The sequence below is a fragment of the Monosiga brevicollis genome, genomic scaffold (genome assembly GCF_000002865.3).
Source record: "Monosiga brevicollis MX1 MONBRscaffold_21 genomic scaffold, whole genome shotgun sequence".
Classification (NCBI taxonomy): domain Eukaryota; class Choanoflagellata; order Craspedida; family Salpingoecidae; genus Monosiga; species Monosiga brevicollis.
Window position 1 is genome coordinate 354,433 of NW_001865058.1, and position 15,502 is coordinate 369,934.

The 15,502-nt window shown below is 57.1% G+C and overlaps 6 protein-coding genes across 6 annotated transcripts in view; 4 read left to right on the forward strand and 2 right to left on the reverse strand.

Moving 5' to 3' along the window:
- Nucleotides 1–182: 182 nt before the first annotated feature.
- MONBRDRAFT_38188 (uncharacterized protein) lies at nt 183–3,757 on the forward strand (the record flags this gene model as incomplete). The annotated part of the gene is made up of 2 exons (XM_001748125.1): nt 183–774; nt 905–3,757. The coding sequence occupies 2 exons, from the start codon at nt 183–185 to the stop codon at nt 3,697–3,699; spliced, it is 3,387 nt and encodes a 1,128-aa protein (XP_001748177.1). The 3' UTR covers nt 3,700–3,757.
- Nucleotides 3,758–3,881: 124 nt separating this feature from the next.
- On the reverse strand, nt 3,882–5,144 carry MONBRDRAFT_38189 (uncharacterized protein). The gene is made up of 5 exons (XM_001748209.1): nt 5,008–5,144; nt 4,708–4,803; nt 4,398–4,600; nt 4,223–4,279; nt 3,882–4,070 (listed from the first exon to the last, which is right to left on the reverse strand). Exons 1-5 carry the CDS (start codon nt 5,135–5,137, stop codon nt 3,981–3,983), a joined length of 576 nt encoding a protein of 191 aa, XP_001748261.1. The 5' UTR covers nt 5,138–5,144; the 3' UTR covers nt 3,882–3,980.
- A 1,390-nt stretch (nt 5,145–6,534) lies between these two features.
- On the reverse strand, nt 6,535–7,984 carry MONBRDRAFT_27751 (uncharacterized protein; the record flags this gene model as incomplete). Its single annotated transcript, XM_001748210.1, has 5 exons — nt 6,535–6,759; nt 6,840–6,895; nt 6,980–7,065; nt 7,172–7,363; nt 7,815–7,984. The coding sequence occupies 5 exons, from the start codon at nt 7,982–7,984 to the stop codon at nt 6,535–6,537; spliced, it is 729 nt and encodes a 242-aa protein (XP_001748262.1).
- An 868-nt stretch (nt 7,985–8,852) lies between these two features.
- MONBRDRAFT_27752 (uncharacterized protein) lies at nt 8,853–12,694 on the forward strand (the record flags this gene model as incomplete). Its single annotated transcript, XM_001748126.1, has 8 exons — nt 8,853–9,171; nt 9,520–10,170; nt 10,274–10,530; nt 10,635–10,744; nt 10,892–11,221; nt 11,484–11,763; nt 11,857–12,112; nt 12,240–12,694. Coding segments are annotated over 8 exons (2,658 nt in total), but the record flags the coding sequence as incomplete, so codon positions are not given.
- A 123-nt stretch (nt 12,695–12,817) lies between these two features.
- Nucleotides 12,818–13,633, forward strand: MONBRDRAFT_21642 (uncharacterized protein; the record flags this gene model as incomplete). Its single annotated transcript, XM_001748127.1, has 1 exon — nt 12,818–13,633. The coding sequence occupies one exon, from the start codon at nt 12,818–12,820 to the stop codon at nt 13,631–13,633; it is 816 nt and encodes a 271-aa protein (XP_001748179.1).
- A 741-nt stretch (nt 13,634–14,374) lies between these two features.
- Nucleotides 14,375–15,502, forward strand: part of MONBRDRAFT_27754 (uncharacterized protein) — a gene marked incomplete at both ends in the record, with an annotated part of 3,421 nt that continues 2,293 nt past the window's right edge. Inside the window, 5 exons of the mRNA XM_001748128.1 lie at nt 14,375–14,388; nt 14,473–14,840; nt 14,923–15,059; nt 15,191–15,238; nt 15,342–15,451. Coding sequence (XP_001748180.1) covers nt 14,375–14,388; nt 14,473–14,840; nt 14,923–15,059; nt 15,191–15,238; nt 15,342–15,451 — 677 coding nt within the window. The remainder of the gene's footprint in view (nt 14,389–14,472; nt 14,841–14,922; nt 15,060–15,190; nt 15,239–15,341; nt 15,452–15,502) is intronic.

A 15,502-nucleotide genomic window follows, 5' to 3' on the forward strand; every position in this document is an offset into this window, starting at 1 on the left:
TCTCTCTTCTCTCTCTTCTCTCTCTTCTCTCTCTTCTCTCTCTTCTCTCTCTTCTCTCTCTCTCTCTCTCTTCTCTCTCTTCTCTCTCTTCTCTCTCTCTCTCTCTCTTCTCCTCTCTTCTCTCTCTCTCTCTCTTCTCTCTCAAAACTCACTGCTTTCGCGTTCAGTATTTGACCGGTGTGATGGTGCTCGCATCATGGCTCTTGATGGTGGTTGTGGCTGGTGTGGGCGCTGGTGCTGGCGCTGGGATGGCTGAGGGGGAGGCGGGGTGGTTGGCGTGTCGACCGGTGGTACTGGATGATGCAGACGTTGTGTTGGCGCATACGGTGTTGGTGGCACCCGAGGCTCAGCGGGCTCGCCTGCGAGCGTGGCATGCCAACGTGAGTTCTCCTGGCCATCCACAATTTGGCCAGCTTCCCGGGGGCCCCAACGGACTTGGTCGCACCGATGATGTCTGGGACCTGCTGCATCCAGGCTCTGCCGTGGTGAACCATGTTCATTCACAGCTTCAGCGACTACATCAACTCACTCGGACCAATGCCACGACAGACCAACAGCTCGCCGTTGATTGGCATCCCTTGGGTAATCGCTTGCGTGCCAGCTGGACTGGCCACCAACTGGCCCAACTCAATGAGTCATTGCTCAGCTGCCCCACCAGCGACCCCAACAAACCGATGCGCCTGATTTTTGCCCAGGATCAACTCCCACCACACGTGCGCGGCCTTGATCCTTCCCAAACACCCACCTACACCCACCTCCTGGTCCTCCACGCCGGTGGGTCAACGGCTGCGCGCTTTTCCGAACGCGGGCGTCCAATTCCCCGTGCATGAGGCTAATGAGCCAGAGCAGAGTCTCACTAATACCCCCACCTTGCCTCCGCCCATGCCTCCCTCTCCCCTTTTAGATGGGCACCAGTCCCCGCCTCTATCCCCGTCCGCCCCCAACACAGCCACCACTCAACGAGCCAGGCCCGCGCGTCCGCAGCGCCAACGCGCTCGGCCCCAGCAGCGTCGGGACGTCGATGATGGAAGCGATTACCCCTTGCCTGTCTGGCCACCGGGACCCCAGCTAATCATGCTCAACATGGACCCGACCTCGGCAACCTTTGGCTTCGTTCTCAACGAGGTGCAGCCCAACACTACTTTTATCCCTGAACCCGTCTTTGATTTGCCGGGCTTCAACACCGAACCAGATTGGATCGCGCCGGCCAACGTCCTCAGTGCCCAGGTTCGGGTACAATGCCGCCATGCGCAACCCTTTGTGCTGCAAGAGAGTAACATCCAGAGCCACAAAGGCACAGTCCAGCGCGTCCGTTTTACAAACGTGACCGTTACGGGCGGCGTTTACCTGCAACGAGCAAACATTTCCTTTGTTGAAAGCGCTTTGCTGTGCTGGCGCAACCCGCTTTGCCTTGGCTTCAACCTCACGACCTGCGCTGATTCAGAAGCCCGCACCAACTGCGTGGCGACGTTTGTGGACGACAGCGGTACCACAGACTACCCGATCAGCAACGGCAAGGTCACCTACCTCAGCAACACCACCGCAGCCATGGTCATCTTCACCATGCCCGCTGACACCCTCCAAGCCCACCAAGTTGATCCCGAGGCCCCCTGTGCCATGCAGCTCGAACTCACGACCGACCACAGTGACGAAATGCGCATGCTGGTCCAAAACATGTCGGGCCCTTTCTTCTCGGCTACCGGCGTGGGAGCTCGCCTGGAGCCCGTCGAACAGGTCTTCTTCGGGGGCCTCGATGCCGCCGCCTTGCGCGAGGCTTTTGAGGTTGACAGCCAGGCCGCCGCGTGCCACCGCCGCAATCGCGGAGGCGTTGCCGTGCTCTCTGCCTCTGAAATGTACAGCTACGACGGCCTCTACCGCTACCTGGCCGCCAATAACCTCCCGCTCAACGCCGTGCTGCGCACTCGCGACGTCACGCAGACCGATCTCAACCCCAGCTTCTCCTACCCATATGTCTTGGGTCTGCACAACGCCGCACCCAACGATTATCGAACGGCGGGTGACGAAACCATGCTCGACTTGGCCATGATGGCCGCCTTTGCGCCAGGTGCCTATCTGGACCAGATTGTGACGGGCATGGTCGATATCAACACCACAGTGGACCCCCTGCTTACAACGGCCGAGGTCTTTCTGGCTACCCTGGCCATGCAAGAGGACCTGCGTCCCACCGTCCTGTCAGCCTCCTACACGCTGACACTGGGTGACAATGCCGTCGTGCGCCATTACCTTGACAGTGTCGCTCAGGCCCTCGCCCTTGTGGGTGTCTCTGTCGTCCTCAGCTCGGGGGACGATGGCGTTTATATGGATGGCGATGCCTCTTCTCCGAACGACTATTGTGGCCAGCCCTCCGTCTCACCTCTCACAGCCTATGGCCTTGTCGTGGGTGGCGTGCAATACCTGCCAGAGTCGGGGGATGCTGTCGCGTGCTCCCTCGAAACTGGCTCGTCCATCACCTCCTCCGGCGGCTTTGACCAATTTGCGACCCGACCTGCTTATCAGGATGACCCCGTCTCGACCTATCTTGAAAAGGTCGCTCCGGTGGACCATATGCAAGCAAGCCTGGCTGGCAACCGCGCTTTCCCTGATGTTGCAGGCCCTGCGCACAACATTGAGGTTTACGGCCGTGAACACCGCACCCTCATGGCCGGCACGTCGGCCTCAGCGCCCATGCTTGCGGGATTGCTTGTTCTCGTCAATGACGTGCTGCTGCAACAAGACTTGCCCCCGCTGGGGGACGTCACCGCCTCGATATATGCGGTTGCGCGCGCTCACCCCGAGGTCTTCCAGGATGTGACACGGGGGTCCAACCGCTGCGGTAGCAGCGTGTGCTGCGAACATGGCTATCCAGCCAAGCCTGGTTGGGATGCTGTCACGGGCTTGGGGATGCCCCGCCTTCCGCTCCTGGCACGCTACCTTGTCGAGCAGCGCAATGGAACGTTTGATGCGAATACAATGGCCGCATGCTCGAGCTGTGCGGCCAGCGCTTGTGGCAACGCCGTTGACGCGTGGTGTGTGGATTTGGATGGGTCCGATTTTTCGACCGCCACTTGCATGTCGACCACGGGTGCTGGACTGTGCGCGTCCTTGCTTCCGAGCACTACTGCAAGCGACGTCAACAAGAGCGCTGCGCTCTGCACCCTCGATCAGGCAATCCAACTAGCAGCCCGCAACCGAACGTGCGCGTCGTGCGCGCCGGGCTACGTGGACGCGTGCTGCCTCCCTTGTCCTGGACCAGTGGATAACGTTTGCTTTGGTCGTGGCACCTGCGCGGTTGGTCAATGTCATTGCGACGCGGGCTATACAGGGCATGCCTGCGAAGATGCCAGCCCGTCCACCTCCTCTTCTTCCACGACCCCAATGAGCTCGGCCACGACTACGATGACCTCCTCCTCCACCTCCACGACGAGCACCAGTAGCACCTCTTCCACCCAGAAGAGCGAAACGCATCACTCCAAACACATTGGATCCCGCTCAAAGGGCATTGTTTTGGGCGTTTTATTCGGGGGGGTCGCGTTGGGGGCGCTGGTGAGCTGGTTGGTGACATCGCGACGCAAGACGAAGCAAATCTCCCGAGCCGGTGCACTTTATGATGTCCTTTTGAGTGAGGACTTGGAACAAGACGATGCGGACACTGGGGCTTATGTCCCACCCCAAGATCCGAACCTGGACTTTTCAGAGTAGAAGTCAAAGGAGTCAGTGTTACACGCACATTTTTGACACGAAAAAGCGCACATGCTGCCGCCCTGGCGTCCCCGGTACGACCTCGACGATGATAATAGACTGTGAATTTCATGTGAGAGACCTATTCCAGTGAAGATGTGGTTTTGCACGTACAAAAGCACGTGCAATTAAAAAACGACTCTTGTGTTTGAATTGGGGGAGCTGGTTTTGACAGCAAAAGACGTCAAGACAACAAGTGATAAAGGACAGAAATGTAACGACAGGCTGGCACGCTGGTGTGTTTAAGCAGACTTGAGGGCCAGGGAGAGCTTGACGCAGGCAACCTGGTTGCCAGAGCCATCCGTGATCTCGGCCGAGATGTCGTAATCGCCCTGGAAAAAAAACACCCCCAAGGCGTCCAAAAATGCAGAGTGAGTACAAGAACACACGCGACGTGCTTGTTTGTGTGGGTGGGTAGCTCGCGAAATGCTGGAGAGGGGTAGGGAGGGAGAGACGATAAGAGGGGTATGAGCGACCAACATACGTCAAGAATGCCCGGGAGGGACTCTGAGACGTGGAAGGTGCGCTCAGGCATAAAGGCCTAAGGAGAAGCATGGTACATGTTAGAAGAAGAAAGTCAATGCTGGAGGACGGTACAGGGCGGGCGGGCAGGAGCGCAAACAATGATGATGGAGTAGTGGCAGTCAGCGACGACGTACGGAGAAGGGAGTGAGCGGGCATCGGCAAGGAATGCCCATGGCGGGCATGGGGTCGGGGCAAGTGCCGTTCTTGAGGGGAATCTTTTCGAGGAAAGAGCACAGATCGTCATAGGTGCACGAGCCAAAGTTATCCACGCAGGGCACCTTGATGATGCCCTTTTTCATCTCGACGGTGGCCTTGAGTGGGGAGGACAGGTTGGACGCTGCAGGGCCATGACGCGTGTGCCCAGGTGAGCCGACTGGATATGAAACACGGAGAGCAGCGAGACAGAGAGCCACAGTTGGGTTTGGAAAAGTTGCATCCACTCACAAAGAACAATGCCGGCGTAGCCAGTAATGTTGCCGGGGAGCACGATGGGGTCGGGGCTCAGGCTCAGGTTGCCATGCATGGGGGCGGAGGGGGCGGCTGTCGACGGCAAAAGAGCAAAGAGGAAAACACACACACACACACACACACACACACACACACACACACACACACACACACACCGCCGAGATGGTTTAGGAATTCATCATGAGAGAAGCTGCATCGGACCATGCCAAAGGCGAGAAAGGCCGGCGGGGCACACGACGCGGGGGGGTCCAGCCATCCGCTGTTGCGCAACCATACCGCAGTCTTGGAAGGAAAAGCTGGTCAGGACGCGCGAGACGGGCTTTTGGTGCAGATGAACGGGCGCAGCCAGAGCCATGCCGAGGAAAACGGCAGCCAACGCCAAAGTCATTGTCTTGAGAGAAGCCATGCTTGCCGACTTGCTGAAAAACCTGCGAAACCCCGCGCACCGTAACACCCCCCAATGAGCCCCGGAGGCCACCGTGACAGCCGCGAGACACACACACACACACACACACACACACACACTGTTGACACACACACTGTTTGCGCACACAGACCTTTTGAAAAAAATGCTTGTTGTCACATTATTTTCCTCTCTCTTCTCTGCTGCTTATGGCTTTTTCTAACTTCTTCTAGTAGCACGTTAGCGTCGAGAAGGGCGACTCTCTCTCTCTCTCTCTCTTTCTCTCTCTCTCTCTCTCTCTCTCTCTCTCTCTCTCTCTCTCTCTCTCTCTTTTCTCTCTCTCTCTCTCTCTCTCTTTTCTCTATCTCTCTCTCTCTCGCTCTCTCTCTCTCTCTCTCTCTCTCGTGTGTTGCGTCAACGAGCTCCTTGCAATGTCGTCCTGCTGGCTGTTGCTTACTCCTCTCCATCTCTCCATCCTTATCCCTCTGTCACTACCTCTGTCTCTACCTGTCTCTCTACCTCTCTCGACCTGTCTCTCTACCTCTCTTTTTTTCTCTCGTACTTTTCCTTTGTGTCTTTGCTCTTTCTCAAACCGACCAAACCAATTCAAACTCTACCTCTCTCTCTCTCTACCTCTCTCTCTCTACCTCTCTCTACCTCTCCATCTCTCTCGCTATCTACCTCTACCTCTACCTCTCCCGGAAGATAGGTACTTGTACCGCAGGTCGGGGCAGGGTCTTGATGGGCTTTTTGGGCAGAAGAGAGCCAATTGGGGGGGTTTCATCAAGTCCAACTGTCACGCGGTAACACGAAGATCGGGTGACCCCTCCAGAAGCACACACACACACACAAACAGACAGACGGACGGCTCCAAAAGGAATGGAAACGCTCAACAAACACTTGGACCGGTACCGCCTCAAACCCATGCAAATGACGCTCGTCACCCCTGCTACCCACGCTCACTGCCCTGCTGCACGCCTTTGTCGTCGTCGTCATCGTCCGTCCGGCTGCCATTTCCATCTCATCTCCAAGCGTCCATAGTGGCATATGACGTAAAAGGACAAATGTTTTTGTTGATGTTTTTTCAAAGCGCTAAGGTCGATAAAAAGTAAAATACTATTACATGTTCTTGGAGCTATTTGGTAAAGTATAATACTAAAATAGGGGTCGTAAGCACAGGATCTTTCAGGGGGGTGGCTGTGTGATGGCATGCAGCTGAGGCCTGTGGTCTGATGTGGCGATGAGCTGGTGGCGCCAACCGCCAAAGACACAGCCAGGTGGATAATGGAGGGGCTTGCAAACGGCCAATACCAATCGTTGCATCGCGAAACGATGAAACAAAGACGTGCCTCTCTACCACGCGACTTGTAGTCAAAGGTCATGAAAAGTGAAGGCTGGAGTCAAGACTCGGCGGCCAACTGAAGGCGGGCAAGGCGAAGCTCCTCGGCAAGTTGCTCTTTGCTTCCCTCGTAGTCCATCAACGACTTGTGACAGGAGAGCAGCCGCTCCTTGGGCAGTGCGGGGTCGCAAGTCTTGGTGTGCCAACGGTGCAGGATGCGATCCGGTGCCCGCCACACATTTTGCTCCGGGTGCTTCAGAAAAGCATTGACCAGCGCCTTGTCTTCCTATCGCACAGCCATCAGAGTCGTCGATCAGGCCTGCGCAGCTTGTCAAGCACAGTTTGCACGGTTGCTGGGGGTCGTACGTCGCCCCAGCCCGTAATGGACGTATCCAATCCGCCCACCGTCTCGTAGGCCGTCACTACCCGCCAATATGAGTATGAGGGCTTGAACGCGTGTGAAATGACGGGCCTGGTGACGCGTTGGCTCGATTTGAGCTGCGCACCTCGTGTACAGACGAGACCGTAGCCACTGTGTCGAAATTTGCCGCTCGCGTCGTTGAGACGCAGGCCCTGAGCATGGCGGTAAGCGCTGCCACCGTTCCACACACAACACATGATCAGAGTCGAGCACGCCGTCTTACGCTTGAGACGACACGCCTGCTTGGCCCACTTGCGGCCAGAGCAACCAAACGCACCTAAAGGTGATGGGAAAATAGGTCAGGTTCAGGTCGGCCAGATGACGACACCGTGCCAGAGTGGCTTCCGTAAAGATGACTTCGACGTCGGTGAGAAAGACAATGGCCGAGCCTCGCTCGTGAGCGGGAATCAGGCCGACCCCGTGGTCTAGGACGGCGGCCCGTTGATATGGCCCAGGCAGTTGACTCCATCTATTGCGCAGAACAAAGCATCGACACACAAAGCCAACAGAGGGAGTGAGTAGGCTGGACTTGGTGCACACGAAAGGGTAGGGATGGCAGACATGCGACTCTGTTGCCTACAAATGTGTGAGGCCGAGCCGAAGAAGCAACTCTTTCGCTCTCTGCTCGGTGTCTGGGTCGGGCGTCGAGGTGACAAACACGATGATCCAGATTGCGTGCTGGGCTTTGGATCCCGTCGCAACAAACTCGAGGGTCTCGCGCAGGGCATCAAACCTGTGCAGAGAAGAATATTATGAGACATGTCAGTTGGAGTCTAGGGCAGGACTGTTCAAAAAGACTTGATGCACGCGCTGGAGCTGCAGCGTCAGACGCCCTCGGCAGTGGTGGCTCCCACAAGCCCAACTAGAAAAGATGCAAGCTCTGGAGCTGACATTGCGGGCGACAAAGAAGATCCACGAACCGTTCAGCCGTGAACGAGGTCACAACGTAGAGTGTGCGATGGGGGTCGATCCTGGTGGTACTCAGGTGCATGGGGCTGGGCGCGACAGGGGTGGAAGCAATGGCCAGGGGCCGGGTGACAGTGGTCACAAGCCAGGTACTTTGCCCTTGGTCGGTGCCATGAAGATACATGTGGTAAAGATAGCCCTGCCGCGGATCCAAGAGCATGTGACCCGTATCAAATGCAGCCTTGGTTGCCTGTGACAGCGGGTCGTGCCTGGGGCAATCAATTTGGAAGTTGGAATCGGATGCGGGTGAGCGCAAGCGGGGGTGACAGGGTTTGAGTTGAACCAGTTGAGAGAGAGGGAGAGGAAGCGACAATGCAGTTGACTAACAAAGCCAGGTGTATTAGCTCATGGAGCACGCCGTGGTCCTGATGCGACTGAGATGTCACCTACGGTTCGAAGCAAGGGGCCATCTAGCGTTGGTGGGGAGTGTGACAGGGAAGCGGAAGCGACAGTGGGGCAGAATACACCCGTGTGTACGAACCTGGAAGATGCGAAAGGATGAAAAGATGTTTTTGCCATCAAAAAGCTCGCCAACAAGCAAGTCTACATGGATCAAGGCAGTTGATGGGCTGATGCGGCTGAGTGATGCTCAACGATGAGAACGTAGGGGCGCACCTTTGAGAATTGTGGCCTTGTAGAGTGACATGGCAGGAGGACGGACTGCACGAGATCCCGTACTGGGCGGGATAGCAGTGACTCGAGCCAAAGTCACGGCTGGCGGCACGGGCTGCGCTGGTGGTGCTGTCGACAGCGGCGGAGGCAGGAAGAACGAATGCCAGAGGAACACATTGCCACCCAAGCTCAGAGCAAGAAGAACCCATGGCATCCACGCCGCCCCGCGCCGCCCCATCCGCGCCATGCCACTCAATACCACCACCCTGACATGCACGCCAAGCCCACCCTCTGTCGGCACCGAGTCAAGCCCACACGCGCCCGAGCCAGCAAACTAAGCCCCGCGGGCGGGTGGTGGCCTTGGACGGAACGGCGCTCGCATGCATGCAAGCTTGTCGCAGTTTTGGCTGACAAAAGGCATATTGTGTTTTCACTCCCTTCGCTTGCTGATACGTGAGCAAACCCTCTCTCTCTCTCTCTCTCTCGCTCTTAGCTCTCAAGCTCTCAAGCTCTCTCTCTCTCTCTTGATTCTCACGTCATTTTGCTGCATGTGTGTGTTTGGCAGCGCAACGCTCTCTCTGTCTCTCTCTCACTCTCTCTCTTCCCTCTCTCTCTCTCTCCTCTCTCCTCTCTCCTCTCTCCTCTCTCTCTCCTCTCTCCTCTCTCTCTCTCTCACTGTGCGAGTGACGTGGCGGCGGGGTCGGAGCGCCGCGCGATTGGACTGATCTTGTGTGCATTATTGCATCGGGCCCATAGGCGAGAGGCTGGTTGGAGGCATAGCACACTCGGTCCTCGTTGTCGCGTCGCGTCGTTCGGCCGCTGGCCGCGCTGCGAACCAACAAGCAAAAGCGGGATCAAAGAAGCCTCAAGGGACCTTGTTGTTGGCTCGACTCAAGCGCAGTGCGATCCATTCATCGCGCCCGGTGCCCCGGTCATCGGGATAAGCTGGCTGGGGCCCTCTGCGTCCGGCTCGGCTCATCCTTGGCGCTCCCGTCCGACGCTCTTAGCAGTTCACTGCTGGTGCACCCGACGCCATGGCGGCCGTAGATGTAGCAGACGCGCAGCCACAAGCCCTGGATGGCGTTGTGCTGAGCGTTCAGGGCATGACCTGCGGCTCATGCGTTGCCTCCATCCAACAGCGCTTCGCCGATGAGCCCCGCGTTCCTTACGTGGATGTGGACCTGGCCGAGGCACGCGCATACTTGGCCTTTGACCCGGCCTCGTGGAGCCCAGGCCGTTTGGCCGAAGCCGTTGAAGACCGAGGCTTTGATGCCAGCGTCCTCACACCCCACCTCTCCGCCACCCGCCTGTCCATCGAGCACATGACTTGCCAGTCTTGTGTGCGCTCCATCCAGGATCGGCTTGGCAGCCACGACCATGTTCACTACATCAAAGTCGACCTCGCCGGACGATCGGGCGTTGCCTTGCATGACCCCGAGCTTACCCCAACGGCCTTGGCTGACATGATTGACGACATGGGCTTTGAAGCTCGCCCCATCGCCTTTTCAGACCCTTTGGCCCTGCCCCAAACCGACCCTGCATCTGCAGAGTCCACCCCCGCCGCGACCACCGCCTGGGCCGAGCAACCGTCTCTCAAAAAATCCGACCTCAATACCCATCAGCCACAGCCTAGCGCTAGCATTCCAAATGATGCGCCCCTCGCCGCTGATTCGCACCGCCAGCTCTATCATGTCGGAGGTTAGCCCTCCGCGCCCCCAACCTTGGCTTGCCACACACCCCGCCCGAAATGAAAGAAAAAAACTTTTTTCTTAATCCCAACACCTCACACCTGTTTGCCCAGGCATGAGCTGCAGCAGCTGCGTGGCTTTGATCGAGGGGCGCCTCAAGCGCCTGCCCGGCGTTGAGGATGTCCTAGTCGGCCTGCTGGCCGAACAAGCAGAGGTCCGCTACGACCACCGCCTCATCGACAGCGAGAGTCTAAAAAAGGCCATTGTCGACCTCGGCTTCTCTGCCGAACCAATGGATACCAACGACGAGGGCACCATCACCCTCATGATCGAGGGCATGACGTGCGCCAGCTGTGTCAACTCCATCGAGGTCTGCCTCCGCCTACATCGCACATAATCCGTTGCCCAAATTCGCTCCGACCTGTCTTCAACCCCGACTCACGGCTCGTCAACCCGACCGTCTAACCCTCTTAGACCAAGGTTAGACAGCACCCAGGCGTAGAAGAGATCTCTGTGAGTCTCTTGACCAAAAAGGCCATCGTGCACTTTCAAGTTGGTGCCGTGGGCCCACGTGACATTGTGGAGTACGTCCGACTCGTCATGCCATTACACGAATGGTTTTTCTGTTTGCTTGCTTGTTTTGTTTTGTTTTTAAATCCCTCTCTTGAGGCAGCAGCCCACGCCTGCATAGTATAGGCCTGACTCTGCTTGCCTGCCCCTGATGCATCAAGGATGATTAATGACATGGGCTTCACCGCCAAGTTGCTGGACGACGAAGGCGATGCTCAAGTTTACGATCATTCGGAAACCATCGCTTACTGGCGAAACATCTTTGCGTTTGCTGTCCTGTGCTTCATTCCCATCCAAGTCATCAAACTCCTTCCTGACTCAAGCACGGTCACGCACCAATGCTTCACGGGCGTGTCCTACCGCAACCTCGTCCTTCTCATCATCTCGCTCGCCGTCGATTGCATCGTGGGCAAACCCTTCTTCATCTCGGGCTTTGCCAGTCTTCGCCACATGGCTCCGAACATGGATACTCTCATTCTCATCAGTGTTGGGTGAGTGCTTGCTGCCCATCGTTGAACGGAACGAGCCTGGGCAAAGCGCTCGTGTTGTGAATCTGTCGATTTTGCGCCTTCGTTTTGGTGGCTTGTTTGTTCATTTCTTTGTTTTTTGGCTTGAAAATCGTGTGCTGCTCTTGATTGCTTCCCTGACTGCCATCAAAAAGCCTAAGTGTCTGCTTCTCGAACTCGACGCTGCTTGCCAATATTTGACCAAAGCGGCCGATCCCCCATGTTGCCCCTCGCTCTTGCTTTGCAGATCGGCCTTTATCTACTCCCTGGTCGAGCTGATCAACAATATGATCGATCCCATGGCCGAAGACCCATCCTTGTTTTTTGAGACTGGTCCCATGCTCTTCACCTTTGTAGCGCTGGGCCGGTTTCTGGAACACATTGCCAAGGCCAAAACCTCGGACGCATTGCGTGACCTTCTCTCCCTCTCGGCTTCCTCTGCTCGCATCATTCGCACCAGCCAAGCTGGCCATACGGAGGAGGAGCGCGTCGAAATCAACCTCGTGCAACGCGATGACATTGTCAAGGTCTGTCGTCAGTGCTCATCTTCTCCTCCTTTGTTCCTTATTCTCGGCGTCTCTTTGACCTCCTAGACCTGTGTTGCACGTGCATTCAATTAGGTGGTGGCTGGGGAACAAATCCCTGCCGATGGCACGGTCGTCCTGGGTGGAGGCCAGGTGAACGAGGCCATGCTGACTGGCGAACCCTTGCTGTTGGTCAAGGAAGTGGGCGATTCGGTCATTGGAGGCACGGTTTTGGTCACAGATATGCTGCACTTTCGCGTCACCCATGCGGGCAAGGACGCGAGCTTGGCCAAGATTGTAGGCCTGGTCGAACAAGCTCAGCGCTCCAAGGCCCCCATCCAACGAATTGCTGGTTCGTGTTTGCCCACAGCCCTGCATGGGCACATTTGAATCATGCCCGCACGTGATCAAGGCTCATGTGGGTTTTGGCTTTGGTGTCCTTTTTTTGGCGGGGGGGCACGATGTGCTGACTCTTGCAGATACGATTGCCGGATACTTTGTGCCTGCCGTCGTAACCTTTGCCGTGCTTACGCTCGGCGTCTGGCTCATGCTCACCTCACATGACGTTGTTCAGTCCCCGGCCAACTTGGGTGACATTGGCTTTTCTTTCCGCTTCTGCATTGCCGTTTTGGTCGTGGCCTGTCCGTGTGCCTTGGGCCTGGCCACGCCCACGGCCGTCATGGTGGGCACCGGTGTGGGTGCCAAACTGGGCATTCTCATCAAGGGTGGTGAGCACTTGGAAACAGCTCAGCGAGTCACCACCGTGGTGTTTGACAAGACAGGCACGCTGACAACGGGCAAACTGAAGGTGGTTGACGTTGAATCCGTGGCTGCATCGGACAGCCCACCAGTGGACACCCAAGCCCTTCTGCGCTATGTTGCAGCTGTGGAACGCAACAGTGGGCACCCGACGGCCACGGCCATTGTGGAGCACGTGCACCTCAACGTGCCACGCTCGGACACTCAACTCGAGGTGACAGAGTACCGGATGGAGGCGGGGCAAGGTGTGGAGGGTGTTGTTGACGGCCATCACGTTGCTGTCGGCAACCGTCGCTGGATGCAAACCTCTCGGGTGCGAGTGGTCGAGGAAGTGGAGCATCTGGTCTCAGCCTTTTCATCTGAAGGCAAGACGACCGTCTTCGTGGCCTTGGATAGCAAAGTGGTGGGCTTGATCACGCTGGCCGACACGCCCAAGCCGGACGCCACAGAAACCGTGGAGCTGTTACGTAAGCTCAAAATCAAGGTCATGATGCTGACTGGCGATAATGAACGGACGGCACAAGCCATTGGCGAGCAGCTGGGTATTACCAACATTATTGCCCAGGTCCTGCCCTCGCACAAGTCGCGCGAGGTGGCGCGCTTGCAGGCCGAAGGCGAGGTGGTGGCCATGGTGGGGGACGGTATCAACGACGCACCGGCCCTGGCACAGGCTGATCTGGGCTTTGCTGTTGGCACCGGCATGGACGTGGCCATCGAGGCAGCGGATGTCGTGCTTATGCGCGATCACCTGACCGATGTTCCCGTGGCCATTGATCTGTCACGGGCAACGGTGCGCCGCATTCACACCAACTTTATCTGGGCCGTCTTGTATAACCTATTCAGTATTCCCATTGCGGCCGGCTGCCTCTTTCCCGTCGGTCTGATGCTCCGGCCTGTTTACGCGAGCATGGCCATGGCGCTCTCTTCGGTCTCCGTGGTCACTTCGTCGCTGTTGCTGCGGCGCTACAAGCCCCCAGGCTACGCCCGCCAGGATGGCTATCAGGGCGAAGTCATACCTTTGTGGAGGCAGATCTGGCAGGCCCTCACTGGTGGCTTGCACACAAACCGTGGCTACCAGCGCATGGAACAGAGCATGGACGACAGCATGGCCTAGTCAAAGTGCACTGTTGGCTTTCATCGTGAGCACGCTGGTTCAATAGTTTGGCCGTTCAAGTCTGACCCAACCGAGTAGCTGGCTACTCGCGTCTAGTTGGTGATGCCTTCCCGTCGTTACCCATTTCCCACCCCCAGAAAAAAATAAATACCGTGTCTGATGATGACTCCTGCTCCCTCCAGAGTGGCTTTAACCTCATCAATCGAACCACTGTTCTTTCCTCCTACAATCCACTTTTCCACCTCTCCGCCTCTCCCTCCGCCTCTCCACCTCTTGTGTCTGTGTGTGTTCTCCGCATCCGCCACCCTTGCCCAGATTTTTATCTGACATTTGACAGTTACGCGTGTGTGAGAGTGTGTGAGAGATTTTTTTTTTTTTTGCGGACGCCACACACACACACACTCAAACGCGCGCGCGACGGAGCCGCAAGCTCGCAGAGCAGGGCAGAGCAGACGATCCTCCGCGGTACTCGAACACAGCTTCGCCCTGGAGGAGGTAGAAGGTGTGCCGCCTGCGGCATAGAGGGTCCTGCAGGTATAATGAGGGTCGATCGAGATTGCCAAACTCGCCCCCCCCCCCCCCTTGAAGCTCACCTCTCACACTGCGGCATGCGAACATTGCTATTCTGCGGCAGAGCACGAATCAGGTCGTGGTCTGGCGTTAAGCGCCAAGCACACCAGGAGGGTTGCAGCTCCCACTCAACCACGGACATCAATCGGCCGGGCCGTTACACCCGATGCCATGGCCGACGCAGAGTACGTTGCTCCAGTCTCTCGAGGATGCGCACGCTCCGCTTTGTCACATGGCCCTGATGCACCGTGATGTGCCTTGTGCTATAGGAACATCGCAATCACCAAGGCCGAGGCCGCTTTGGGGCACAGTGAAACCGCAACAAAGCGGAATCCCGTCGTCTTGGAGGAAGATGGAGAGCCACCCCACAAGCGTGCCGCCCAAGGCTCGGGCGATGATGTTTCAAGTCAGCGCAAGCCACCACGATCCAAAACGGACGTCAAATTCCCTCTTTACCCCTCTTCTTCGAGCTTTAAACCAAACACCATTGCCCAGCCTCCCGCCAAGGAAACCTTGCCCCGCGCAGGCCCCTCAAATAGTAGTAGCAGTGCCGTAGCAGCTTCGCCTAGTGGCACACCGAGTCACTCCTTCAACTCCCTGTCAATTGGCCGCACCCCAATTCGACTATCGCCATCAGGTTTGTGCCAGATACAAATTGGCACCGCGGTCCCGTGAATAGACACATCTGATTCACAACGCCTGTGTATGCCCTGTCATAGTTGAGGACGCGCGTTACGCAGCTCTTTGCGGGCTTGATAACATGGGCAACACTTGCTATCTCAATTCAGTCCTTCAATGTCTAAGGTTTTTACCTCTCATGAGCGAATGCCTCAATTACACGTCGCTGCTCGACAAGGTTTGCATTGCCCCAACGCCCGCTGCTTTTCCCCAAAGCTGGTCTCCGTGACCTCCTCTCCGTGGCCAGTGCGAGTGTCACTGTGTACCGCACGACCTGAGCTTGCGTTGCCGTGGCATGCCCGCAAACAGGTCCCATTTTCGGTCGACAACCACCCGCTTCTTCTCAGGTGGCAGCTGGTAAGATTGCCAGGCTCGCCAACAGGCTCGCACATGTGCCATCTCTGGATGCATTCGGGTGGCTCACGGATCTGAAAACGGCAATTTCGGGTCTCATACACAGCTCATGGAGGATATGGCTGATGCCGAGAAAAGTCACCGCTTGCGAGCGGATCAGCTCTTTGCCACACGCACAATTTCTTTGGCACCAACCTCCTTCAAGCACGAACTCGGGTGTGCTCGACCGCTCCGTGCCTCCCCCCCCCCCCCCCCCCCAAAAAAAAA